This window comes from Nomascus leucogenys, chromosome 17, assembly GCF_006542625.1.
Source record: "Nomascus leucogenys isolate Asia chromosome 17, Asia_NLE_v1, whole genome shotgun sequence".
In the NCBI taxonomy this organism is placed as follows: domain Eukaryota; kingdom Metazoa; phylum Chordata; class Mammalia; order Primates; family Hylobatidae; genus Nomascus; species Nomascus leucogenys.
The window spans coordinates 71,582,709-71,596,742 of NC_044397.1; the positions used below are offsets into that span (position 1 = coordinate 71,582,709).

The 14,034-nt window shown below is 40.5% G+C and overlaps 1 protein-coding gene across 3 annotated transcripts in view; it reads right to left on the reverse strand.

Moving 5' to 3' along the window:
• The window catches only part of BBS9 (Bardet-Biedl syndrome 9), a 478,120-nt gene that overhangs the window by 62,494 nt on the left and 401,592 nt on the right, over positions 1-14,034 (reverse strand). For all 3 annotated transcript variants that reach the window (XM_003279188.3, XM_003279191.3, XM_030796212.1), the window contains one exon: positions 9,117-9,339. In XM_003279188.3, the coding sequence (XP_003279236.1) occupies positions 9,117-9,339 (223 nt within the window). The remainder of the gene's footprint in view (positions 1-9,116; positions 9,340-14,034) is intronic.

The window sequence follows — 14,034 nt, forward strand, 5'->3', positions numbered from 1 at the left end:
AACAAACCTATGAAAAAATGGTCAACATCACTAATGATCAGGGAAATGCAAATCAAAACCACAATGTGATACCACCTTACTCCTGCAAGAATGGCCACAATCAAAAAATCAAAAAACAGTAGATGTTGGCGTAGATGCAGTAAACAGGGAACACTTCCACACTGCTGGTGGCAATGTAAACTAGTACAACCACTATGGAAACAGTGTGGAGATTACTTAAAGAACTAAAAGTAGAACTACCATTTGATCCAGCAATCCCACTAATGGGGATCTACCCAGAGGAAAAGAAGTCATTATTTGAAAAAGATACTTGCACATGCATGTTTATAGCAGCACAATTCACAATTGCAAAACCATGGAACCAACCCAAATGCCCATGAATCAACAAGTGGATAAAGAAACTGTGGTGTGTGTGTGTGTGTGTGTGTGTGTGTGTGTGTATATATATGCATATATATATACACATACACATATATGTGTATATATATATACACACACATATATATACATATATATATAATGGAATACTATGCAGGCATAAAAAGGAATGAATTAACAGCATTTGCAGTGACCTGGATGAGATTGGAGACTATTATTCTAAGTGATGTAACTCAGGAATGGAAAACCAAACGTCGTATGTTTTCACTGATATGTGCGAGCTAAGCTATGAGGACACAAATGCACAAGAATGATACAATGGACTCTGGGGACTTGGGGGAAAGACTGGGAGGATGGCGAGGGATAAAAGACTACAAATATGGTGCAGTGTACACATGGGTGATGGGTGCACCAAAATCTCACAAATCACCACTAAAGATCTTACTCATGGGCCGGGTGCAGTGGCTCATGCCTGTAATCCCAGCACTTTGGGAGGCCGAGCTGGGTGGATCACGAGGTCAGGAGTTTGAGACCAGCCTGACCAATATGGTGAAACCCCATCTCTACTAAAAATACAAAAATTAGCCAAGCGTGGTGGCATGTGCCTGTAATCCCAGGTACTCAGGAGGCTGAGGCAGGAGAATTGCTTGAATCCAGGAGGCAGAGGTTGCAGCGAGCCGAGATTGCACCACAGCACTCCAGCCTGGGTGACAGAGTGAGACTCTGTCTAAAAAAAAAAACAAGAACTTACTCATGTTACCAAATATCACCTGTACCCCAATAACTTACGGAAAAATAAAAAAATAAATAAATAAATAAATTTTCTTCTTTTGGTTCATCTGAATTTTCTAAATATATACAAAGAACATGTTTTATCTTTACACTAAAAAATGTTGTTTTTAAACAAGTTTATTGAGGTATAATTCATATATAACTTACCCTTTTAAAATACACAATGGTTTTTAGTATAGTCATATCACCACAATCTAATTTCAGAACATTTTTCTTACCCAAAAGGAAACTCTGTACCCATTAGCTATCACTTCTCATTCCCCTACTCCTAGTCCTAGGCAACCACTAACATACTTTCTGTTGCCTTGAATTTGCCTATTCTGGACATTTTATATGAATGGCCTTATAATAATATGAGGTCTTTCTGACTGGCTTCTTTCACTTACCATAATGTTTTTAATGTTTACCCATGTTGTAGTATGTATTAGAACTTCAGTTATTTTTATTATTAAAGAATATTCCACTGTATGGATATACCACATTTATTATCCATTTATCAGTTGATGGATATTTGGATTATTTCTACTTTTTGGCTATAATACTGCTACAAATAGTCATATTTTTTATGGTAGCACTGAAAATGAAGAAAGAATATTAACACAGAGAGATTACTGATAGGTCATTTTAACTATCTAAATAAGCGATAAGAGTGTTATCATTGATTGATGGGCATTTGGGTTGGAAATAGCAGTGTGGGCCATGAAAAGAGATATATTTGGGAGGTAGCATCATCAGGTCTTGGTGACTGGCTGAATATGGAGAGTAAGAGAAACAGAGAGTCAAGGTTGTTTCTTGAGGCCTCTGGCCTGGGCATTGAGTAACATCATCCACTGAGATCAGACACACAGAAGGAGGTGAGTTTCCTTCAGGCACGTGGAATTGCCTGAAGGAGTATTGGTGGAGACATGTGGAGCTTGGAAGAGAGGCCAACCAGAAGGTATAGGAATTACAGTGGTAGCTGGATGAGACTGTCCAGGGGAGCATGAAGATGGAAAACCAATAGTCAGGAGACAGAAAAGGGAACAAGAAGCCACAGAGCAGACTAGAGAAGCCAAGGAATGAGAATGTTCTATGAGGAAAACTGTCTCATTGTAAAATGCTGCAAAGTAGTAAAATTGATTATAAGCAAAGTGCAAAATTATGGAGTCACTTTGACAAGGTGAAACATTAGTCAGAGATCAATAACTTGAATGACTTGGCCTATGCTCAAGAGGAGATACAGAGATGGGAGAGGACAGAATCCATAAAACAGCTGCGCACATTTCTGCAGTCCTGCAAAAGACTTGGGTTAGTTCATGAGAACTGAAATACAAACATGCTCCATAAACACGTGGTCATTGCTCTTTTAATAACTTCCTTTTGAAAAAAAATTAATTTTTCTGACTTATGAATTGGCCCTTGTTCTTTCCTTACCACCATTTCTGATACAATTATATAGTTGTTTTCCTGTTGGTTCTATCACGGGGCCTTTTTACAAAAGTTATATATGTCATTTTCAGAAAATGTACAAAATATATGGAAGAGAAAGAGAACAAGAGGAGACTCAGACACCACCTGTAATTCTAACATTCAGGGATAGTTATCATTAATACACACCTTGGTTTATATTCTTCTGGACCCAATTTTGATAAGTCTATAACAAAAGCTCAGTCTTCTGTTTACTGCCTTTGCTAACTTACATGGAAAGGCTGATCCTGCTTCCATATCAATGTATCCACCTTTATGTCCTTCTGTGATTTATGAAATTTCTTTTTTTGAATTTAAATACCTTATTTGTCTGAAATGTATTGTGTGATATGGGATGAGGTAGGGAATCTATTTCTTCTCTCCAAATGGTTGGCCAGTTTCCAACACTATTTTTAAACTAATTCATCTTGTCCTCTCCTCATTGCTTTGAAACGCCACATTAGCACATGTGGTTAGAGTTAAGGTTAACACATTCTAAGTTTTTACATATATAATTGAAGGGAAGAGGGTGGATCCTCCTGCTTAAGGAAGGTTTAATTATCCCAGTTGCTGTAATCATAGAAAAGCAAAAGCATAACACAAAGATATGCACTCAAAAACTGACCACTTCTAAAATTAGTCTGTACTCAAATATCCTCCTGCATTTAACACTAGAAGAATCTCTGCCTGCTACCAACATTTTATTGGTTAATCTCTCACTGACTGTAGGAAATTACTGCAAATACAACAGGAATTGGCTGCAGAGGAAAACTATAAATCTTGCAAATTATGCCAAGTTTAATGCAGTTAAAGTGTTATTGGAGAACTGTGCCTGTCACATGCAACGCCAGTGACCAGTGAAAATCTGGCAGTCAGTTGAGTTGACAATAAAGAAAAGAAAATTGACAACAATGATGACATGATAGATGTTTCTGATGAAAATAACTTGCATATCAAAGAACTAAGAGAGACTGCTAGGAAAACAGATCATGCCTCGGAATATTTTTTTTTAAAAGGACCCTTTCTGTAAAGGTGCCTATAAGGCCAAAGTTGAATAGGCACTATTGTCATTCACTTTTGCTTAATAATGAATAATCTGAAAAGGCAAATTTTACACACTCTTTTTAAAAATTTCCTGTTGTAAGGACAATGGCTGCACTGCAGTCAAGTACGGCCCAAGGTACACATCCGGCACAGCATGACACAGCAGGATTGGAGTGCAGACACACAATCCTGTGCATTATATAATCATACCTATGTAGCCATAACACGGGAGGGCTCATCACCTGGCTCTGAGCCACTATTGTCTGGGAGGTGCATAAATGCAGCACCAACAGTGTGAGTACGTTGCTGAATAAAGCCATGTCCCACTTACGTGTGGTCTCTCAAGTGTTGTTTCAGCTACCCACTACCCCATCAATTTCCCTCAGACCTGAGCTTGGGCTGGAACCTCACACCTGTATAATCTTATAATTTTATTCTTCTAATTGAACTCTAGAATCCTTTTGTCAAGTTCTCCCAAGTTCCTTTGGGATTTTACAATAGTATTCATTATTATTACTAACAGAAGCTCACATTTAGTGAGAATTTGCTATGTGTCAGGTACTTGCTAAACATTTTCCATGGACGGCTATATTTAATTTGGCCAACAAATCTATAGTGAAGTATCATTATTTTGCCTATTTATAGTTGAGAAAACAAAGAAGTAGACAGACTGAGTAACTTGTTTCATATCATATAACTGGCCAACCTAGCTCTGGAACCCATATACTTCTGATGTGAAGTCCACTTCACAATAGCATTTTCGCATTTTGGAACTCACTCTCTTTTTTTTTTTTTAATGTCAAGATAAAGTATTGTATTCTCTGTAGGAAAAACAGGCTCAGAAGCCATTTTTGTATATTTAATTCATCTAAATCTCCTTAAAGAATGACTTCAAACCTATAAAAATTCAAAGTGTAAAACCAACAGTTAAATCATACTGACAATATGAAAGTAAACACCAAATGTCTTATTGAGCATCTAAGTGAGACCTGGGAGAATTAAATTTAAATTCAGTTTAAACAGGCCAATTGGAAGTAGCTTCAAAATAATATCAAATCCTTAAGGCAAAAGGTCATTGACTCAAGTTTTAAATACTAAAGAGAATTTAAAATCTCTCGCTCAAAAGGCTAGAATAGACATCTTATTCACATTTATACTGTATTCAGATTCATACCATATCTTTTCTCCTAACCACTTAATACAATAAAGATGCACAAAATGCTAATTCCTGGGTGGTCCCTACCACATCTCAAAATGATAACTTTTTAAATCCATATCTATGAAAATATATGGATTATATAAGATACCGAATCTTATTTATCAAATCTTCTTTGCTTCCTTTTACTCCCTCCTCTTGGCTTCCTTTTAGCCCAGGAATCTGGCAGTGTGAAAGAAAATACAGCTGAAGCTACGGCCCATTATGACACGTGAAGTCATTTGATCACATTAAGAGAATATTCACTTGAGGCACCTGATCAGCCTGGATTGTCTTTACACCCCTTTTCCTTGCCCAGCTTTCTATGCCTGCCCTGCTGTGGTGCCTACAGCATTTGCTCTCCAAGCTTCTATCTGATGGGCCATCACCTACCTATATTATTTCTTGGGCAAAGCATCACCTAGTTGAAATTAAGTTTAAGAAAAGCATAGAGGTGACAAAACTTCCAGTGTTCATGAGGTTAAAATGATAAGTCTTCAAATATCATGAGTTAGGCCGACTCATGTATACATTAAGTTTTGCATATATGCTTGAGAGGTTCAAATCATTTCTATAATTAGGGCTACTGAAATATTGTCCTAGATACTGAGGTTATAAAAGGAAGCCTCCTGCAAAATACAGCAAGTCTTTTAGTCCTAGGCAGCTGCAGGGAGAAGGTTGGGAACATATATGCATGAAAAGGCCAGGTAGACCACTAAATCACTTACATTCAGATTTTTAAAAAACACTAACCAGGTGGCCCTTTGTGACTTCTGCTCTAAGAGTAGAATGCACATAGCTGAGATTGGAAAATAGATATTTAACAAAAGTAGATTCCTTACAAGCTACATTCACCAGCAGAAAGATGTGAACACCAGGGCTGCAGATGACAGAAATAAATTTGATAGCTCTGCAACAACAACAAAAAGTTCACCAGAAAAGGTTAAGGGAAAAACTGATAGAGAATTGGTAAAGTCAAGCAAGAGAAATCTGAGGCAAAGAAGTTCATAAGGTAATTCCCACTGGGAAAGATTTTCAAACTCTGGACACCAAGAAGGATGTTGTCACCATGGCCTTCTCTAGAGCAAAAAAAAAAAAAAAAGGACACATCCAAGGTGCTAGGCTCATAAAGTCATGAAGCTAGAAAAGACCAAAGGTTTTTTATTCTGAGATGTTTATCCATCTGCAATTTAATAGGGAACATGGCAAAATTACACACACTCCTGCCTTTTAATACTGAGCACTTATTCACTTCACCTTCTTAGACCTTCGTTACCTCAGCTGTTGAGCGAGGGAGGTGAACCAGACAATTTCAAAGGTCCCATCTAAATCTTAAAAAAAGATCATCTCTGCAAGAAAAGCTCTTATGCTTATTCAGTAATCCAGTCCTTTCTAATATGCCACTTTGTATATTCTGATACAACTATTGGAGCTAAACCAACATTGTAAACTGCACAATTACAGGCTTGAAGCAGAAATAACTCCTCACAGTATTTCTTAATAAGAAATACTCATGATAATGTTATCATGTCACCTTTGGACATAATAAAAATTAAGCACAAAACAAATATAAGATAAATCTTTAATATATTTCTCATAGCAAAGGAAAGAAAAGAGACTGTGTGAAACTATTTCTGCCCTTTTCCTTTCACACTGCTAGACCAATTTAAGTTGGTGGGGGGAGGCAGGGGGAGGCAGAGGGGGGAGGCGGGGGGGAGGCAGGGGGAGGTGGGGGGGGGCGGGGGGAAGGCCGAATCAAGAATAGCTTACACAGGAGGAGGCTCTGGCTAAAAACAGATCTGTACCACTGTGGTCTGTGTGGTCTAGAGGGAAGCACAGTGGACTGGGAGATTTGGATTCTAGACCTAACCCTTCCAGTAACCATGAAACTCCAGGCAAGAGATTTCAATTTTCCTGCCTCCATTTTCTATTTGTAAGACAGCAATAATTCTACATGTCTCTTCTACCTCAAAAATATGCTAATACAGGGATAAAGCATGTGAAAAATCTGAGTTATAGGGAAGAAAAGTAGTATAGGCAATAATTAAGCATGTTAATGGTAACATGTGCTGATGTAACAATTTTTTAAAATCTCACTATCCTGATTAGATCAAGACAAGTGGGAGGGAGAGCCACTCAACCACAGAGTGGCAAGCATGTCGCCGGCAAGTAAAGGCAAGGCATTGCGACTGTGACCCTGATGCACACGCACACAGCCTATATCTCTCCAACAGAACGAACTCAGCTAGACCAGGCATGAATCCGGCTGATGGGCCCCCCGGGCTGTGAACAAACACACTGTCCATCTTTCTTCTTTTCTTCATTTCTTTCTCCCTTCCTTCTTTTCCTTCTTTCTCTGTCCTTTCCTTCCATACATTCAAAAACTTTGCACTGAGGTTTTAAAATGTTCCACATCCTAGATATGGACACAGCCCTTATGTTACTTACAAATCTGGTTATTTAAACAAAAACGACTAAGGCAGGGATTTGGGGATCCCTGAACAGGAAAGCTCAGACAGGGACCTGAGAAGAGAATTCAGGGCTGCTGCGGCCTGAACTCACAGGTAATCAGCCAATCAGGTGGGCCATCCCATCCCTCTTCAAATTTTCTCTCTCTCTCCCTCCCTCTCTCTTTTTAAAATTAATATATCTGCCCTTTTCCCTCAAGTCTCCTTCATTTTTCCTGTGGGCAAGCAGGGAGGGAGTGTCATAAACTGACACTGATTATAATGAATAGTTTTCATTTACTATCTCATTAAGCCTAAATATCTCTGAGGAAAACAATCCTGTAGCAGTGGACGGAAGATGGACAAGTGGAACAGTTAAGAGGATGTTACAGGGGCAAGATAAAGAGGTTCTAAGTGAAGGCAAACGATGTCAGAACTATTTCTCTATGGAAAGGCATTTCTATTATAAAAGGCCAAATAAAAAATATTCTTTGGAATAAAGTTGGCTTCCACCTATGTATAGAGTTGAGGTAAAGATATTCAAATCATAGAATATAGAATCCATAACCCCAAACCAGCTATTTTTCCACCTCTAAATGTAAAGGCTGAATCATGCATATATCCATAACAATGATAATAATTATAGCTTGAATTTTTTGAGAGTGTCTCTGTTCCAAGCATTGTGCTAGGTGCTTGATAAACTCATAGGGCCCCAGCGGCAGGGCAAGCATTATTACATTCACTTTCTAAAGGAAGACATGAAGACTCTAGAAAAGAAAGTAACATACTCAGGGTCATACAAGTAGTAATGGATAAAAGGAGGCAGGATCCAAGCATTGTTCTGTCTGTCTCCAGAGTCTGTGCCTATTAGATTATGCTATGCTGTCTCCATGTTTATCTTTTACAATTTCACTTGCATTCCTTTTCACTTCTAGGAATGCTGAGTGAGGCGGAAAAGAAAGCAACAGCAAGACTACCAGAGAGGGAATGGGGGCGGGGAGGTAAAGAAAAGGCATGTAAGAAGGAAGAGGAGAAAACCACACCACTTCCCACACTGTGGTTCTTGCTGTAGGAGGAAAGAGATGCTATAGCTGCTGCATCAATAAATTCACTGATGTAATGCTCCTTGCTGCTGCCACAGAGAGGCTAGGATGAGGGAAGCAGGAGTTGGGAACTGCTGCCCCTAAGAGACCTGAGGGCTGCATGACTGACTGCTCAGCCCCTATGACGATGGGAAGGGCAGCCCTGGGTGCTCACGACCATCGCTGACTGCCCATGGAGGGGCAAGTGGAATCTCTCTCCATGCTGGCCCACGGATGCCTGGGCTCTGAAGCCTGCTCACATCTCTTGATCCTCGTCTTTCACTTTGTCTCTTCCCCCTTATTCTGATGACCACAATCCAAGCAAACAGCAGAAGAGACTGAACTCATCTGGATTACATTAGTTGCTTGTATCACGCTATTTACATTTATGAAATATTGTATCGCGAGATCACATTTAGTAAAACTTTTTCTTAAAAATAGTTTATCCTCTAATCCACTTTTTATTAGTTAGAGGCAAAACAAAATGGATCATATATTTAAAAGCAGAGAGAAGAAAACAGACATACCATTCTAGAAATGTCTAGCAAGCAAATATCTCAAGAATATTTATTCAAGGGGTTACCCTGGGATGTCAGAGGGGAAACATGAAATCAATTTTCTTGGCTATTGTCATTTTAATATGAAATTTAAACCCCAAATACAACCACAGGCATATTCCTTTAATTTAGTATAAGTACAATTGTGTTTAGGGAGTGTAGACAGAGTTCTTACCTGGCATGACCATGGTCTGTGGGGCTGCTGCATCGGTACTTAGGCAGAGACGACCACCTTTGGCTAATCTGTCGCAGAGCAAGGTGATATGTTTCTTCAGTTGGCTTGTGTCTTTGGGTATGTTCAGCTGGCTGTTGAGGTTCAAAGCCTGCTCCTTAGAACTCTTCGACAGGCAAGTCTTCAACAGGTGGGAAATGGCGGCATCCACCGTTTCTTCCCAGCCCTGGATACAAAAGCCAATTTTGAATTAATACAAAGATGACAATAAGAAAAGTGGGCACTTGATGTATTATACAGATTATTGACTGTTTATGTTCAAGTACTGGGGACCTGTGAAGAGTGTGGTATCTGGAATATTCCAGACTAGGCTGGTTTGGAATTCTAGCTCTGTCACTTGTTTGACCTTGAGCAAGTTACTTAATTCCTCTTATCCTCATCCTCATCTACAAATGAGGATATTAACAGTCTGTCCCTCCAAGGGTTGGAGATCTATGAGAAGGGTTTAGCTCTGAGCCAGGCAGAGAGTAATGAGTAACAACAAAAAAAGTCTCAGGCATATGTCTGTTTGATGATCTGGTGGGTAAAGCTGCCAGGATTATAGTTTGTTTTGCCTTATCTTTCTTATCTTCGGCTAAAGGAAAGTGGGCCAGGAGAAGGAGGACCTTTGGATAACCTGGAGGAAACTGGAATGGAGAGAAAACCCTGGTGTCTCCCTCAGGTACTGGTTCCACAGCCTTGGGGTTATAGGCAGAAACAAAGGAGCTATTTCAAGAAGGATCGTGTGAGACACAGGGCCTGCCTAGTACTGCTCACTGTCCAGGTGATGGGAAATGACCCAAAGGAAGTAGGCCATTGCCCCACTTTTGTTGAGAACAGTGTAGCTGTGCTGCAGTGAAAAACCTAGAAAAGTGCAGTGACAGCTGCAATTCCAGGAACGTCAGCACTAGGCAGGGACCTCGGCATTGTCATGGAGAGCACTGGCACCAGCAGGACTGGCACGGGGAGGCACCACCCTCAGGTGGGTTCAGCTAACACTGGCAACAAGGAGTATGAGGTAAAGAGCAGGAGGGGTCAGTTTGGGAGCTCCCTTTAGGCATCCCCAGAAGCTCCCAGGAATAACTGGATAAGATCTTTATGGGGATCTGGAGGTCCTAAGAAGCAGAACAGGGAAGCGAAGCATGAATGAAATCTGGGTGTTGCTGTGAATGTGACTCCATCTGTACACAAAGGCTGGTAAGGCCTAGAGCACCATGGGCCTGACCATCCAATACAATTACAAAGAAAGACAAGAAATTAATTTATGATCATAGAATACTGCGGAATAGTGCAAGTCCCTTATATTAGAGGTAAGAGCCCTGAGACTCAGACAGAAGGTTCCTCTGGAACCCATCATTCCATCCTCAAACTTATCATTTGAGCCACCGTTCAAATATGCAAATCGGATGAGGTTACTCCCAAGCTTCAACTCTGATATGGTTTGCTGTGTCCCCACCGACATCTCATTTTGTAGTTCCCATAACCCCACGTGTCATGGGAGGGACCCGGTGGGAGGTAACTGAATCACGGAGGTGGCTACCCCCATGCTGTTCTCGTGATAGTGAGTTCTCATGAGATCCGATGGTTTATTTAATAAGCATCTGGCATTTCCCCTGCTGGCACTCATTCTCTCTCCTGCTGCCCTGTGAAGAGGTTCCTTCTGCAATGACTGTAAGTTTCCCAACATCTCCCCAGCCATGCAGAACTGTGAGTCAATTAAACCTCCTTTCTTTATAAATTACACAGTTTCAGGTATTTCCTTATAGCTGCATGAGAACGGACTAATACAAACTCCTAAATTCAAACGGTCAGATGCATTTAAGGAACTTTCTGCTCCAGCTCTTGCTCCATTGTATTCTGTTCCCATCCACCTGCACCCACACTGTCTCTCCCTTAGGCCTCTGCACATGGCCGGCGCTTGTGCTGCAATGCCCTAACCACTACTCTTTACCTGGCCAACTCCCATTTAATGACTTGCTCAGGCACTGCCATCCAAGGGTTGATGAGTGGGCCCTCTTTGGGGCTCTGAGACTTCACACACCCAGATGCATCACAGCTCTTGTCACCCTGTGATGTGGGTGCTGTTTGCATGTCTGGTTTTCCCTGAGAGTGACTGGAGTTCTCCACATCCCCACACTGTTCTTGGCATACCGAGGATGGTCAAGAAATATGTTTGCTCGACAGAGAGATGGTGAGCTATAAAACCAGGGCCTTAAAGTTGGGAGAGCTTTGGAGATCTTTATGTCTAGTCTCGTGGGGGTTTTCCTAGGATCATTTATACAATAGCAACCATCTGCCTAGGCATAGCTGTCTTCAAGATCCAAAATCACTATTTTGTGAGGCAGTTCACTCCTTTCAGGGACATGTGTAACCAACAGAAAACTATTCCCACACTGAGCCAGTCTACCCCATTGGCCCTTCTTCTACCCTCCAGAACCATGCAGAATAAACCTAACCTCTCTTCTACATGACAGCCCATTTTATCTGTGAAGACAGCAATTCTGTACCCTCTCCTCCAGAATAAACACCCTAGTTCCTCTAGTTCTTCCTTATATAAAACTGAGTTTCAAGTTTTTTCTCCATCCTGACCACTCTTCTTTGAATGAGCTCCAATTTGAAACACTTAAAAATTTATACAGCTAAGTAGAGAACCCCAGACTGACCCCAAGACACTGGGCTGCAGCTTGGAGTACAGGTATCCCACAGCCCTCTCTCCTTTTTTCTAGGAATTCTCCTACCAGCCTGGCCTCCAGTTGCCTCTGCTTTCTTGGCAGTTGGATTACACTCTTGATTCACATTGAGTGTACTGACACCTAAGCCTCAGGTCTTTGCCACACTTGCCATGTCTCTTCTTCTAGGTTTATGAGGCTCCCTTTCTCTCTCTCTTTCTCTGTCTATTGAGACAGAGTTTAGCTCTTGTCGCCCAGGCTGGAGTGCAATGGCATGATCTCAGCTCACTTCCACTTCCGCCTCCCAGGTTCAAGCGATTCTCCTGTCTCAGCCTCCTGAGTAGCTGGGATTACAGGCGGGTGTCACCACATCTGGCTAATTTTTGTATTTTTAGTAGAGGTGGGGTTTCACTGTGTTGGCCAGGCTGGTCTTGAACTCCTGACCTCAGATGATCTGCTCGCTTCGGCCTCCAAAAGTGCTAGGATTGCAGGCATGAGCCACCGTGTCTGGCCCTGCAGTTGGTTCTTCAGATCAAAGTGCAGACTCTACATGTTTCCACTAGAGAACTTCCCACTGATTGCCATAATTGGTTAATTGGGACTTTTCACTCTATTGGCCCATTTCTATTGACCCACCTGTAGGTGTCACTAGGCAAGTTAGGAAACAAGTAAATGATTTTAAAGTCATCTTGAAAATCCTTTCAAGAGATTCAAGAGACCTAAAAGACCAAAAAACAGCTTCCTACCCCAAATCACTAAAGAATAATGAACACTGGTTGTTACAAAGACATCTCTTTACTACTACCAAAATCTAAACTAGACTAATATCTAGAATTGACTTTGGATTTCAGTAATAATGGGAAGAGGTAAATGAAGACAAAATAGAAACCCAGACATCACTGGAGAGGGCATGTTTTCAATTGGAGCCATTGACAAAGACCTCTGGAGTATAAGAAGAAAAAATCCTTTGAATATAATTTGGCATTTGTATGCTCTGTGGTCATTTCAGCATTAAAATAGTTCATACTGTCATTCATTTAAGCAAACTACTGTATCATAAATAGATTACAGTAACATATTAGATAATTTAAGTAGATAAGACATTTAATTAATACAGAGTACTACAGAATTTCTTTTCCTGATGCCAACTTGCAGATCAAGTCAAAAACCATGTCATGTTTAGGCATTTGGCATGGGATATTTCTTTAATATAGATGAGGCATGATGCCAGTACTTTAGAAAGATTGCCACTAAAATACAGTTATTACTTGGAGGGACTGAATTGTTACATAAATTCAAATATAAGACTAAAAGGAATATCTTTGAGACAAAAAAGAGCCTTTGAGAGTTTTGTTAAATAAAAATACAATGTGATAATTCACTGATCAAACATGTAGCATATTTACCTATGGAAATATGAAATAAAACTGTGGCATCTAGAATCTCAGGTGTGAGAAGTACCTTAAAGGTAAGCTATTTTAAACACCTTTTTGGTATTTGAGCCCATTACCTTTATTCATAGCCCTTAAATTGGTAAGGCTAATGTTCAGTTTTAATGTCTAAATACATACACATACTACATGCACATACCTAACCTTTATCCTTTAAAGATAAATATCAATCATACTAGTATTTTTGTCTTACATTGTGAGAGTAAAAGAAAATCTTAATTTGGGAAATATAGCACTAAAAATTTCTGAAAGGGAATTGGGCATGTGCTCTTCAGTGAGAAATGATTTTTGTTATAGTCCCCAAATCCACAATTTGCTGTAAATTCCAGGTTGACCTGTGTAAAACAACAGTGGTGGGGGAGTGGGAGGCAACTGGGGAAGGGAAAGGGATGGGAGGGGAGGAGAGGGAAGGGAAGGGAGAAGGAATTAGTTAAATGTGCATGTTACACTATTTTATCTTTTCCACAGCCCTTGTCGTTATTGGAAGTTAACTTATCCACTGGGTTTGTGGGGATTTTTTGGTTTACTTTGTCTAGTCTAGCATTGATAACTGGGTTTTCCTTTGTTTCCAGACCTTGGCTTTACCCAAGTCCTCTACCAGAGCCCTTGCCTTGGGAGCCTGCTGAAAGTGTCACTCCTTGATAGATAGCTGCCTAGCTTCTGCAAGATCCCTCCAAGGAACTGGACCCAGGGGCCGAAGCCCTGCCTGCTACCTGACTTCTCCAATGCCAAGTTGCCTGCTGTATGCATCCCCCAGCATGG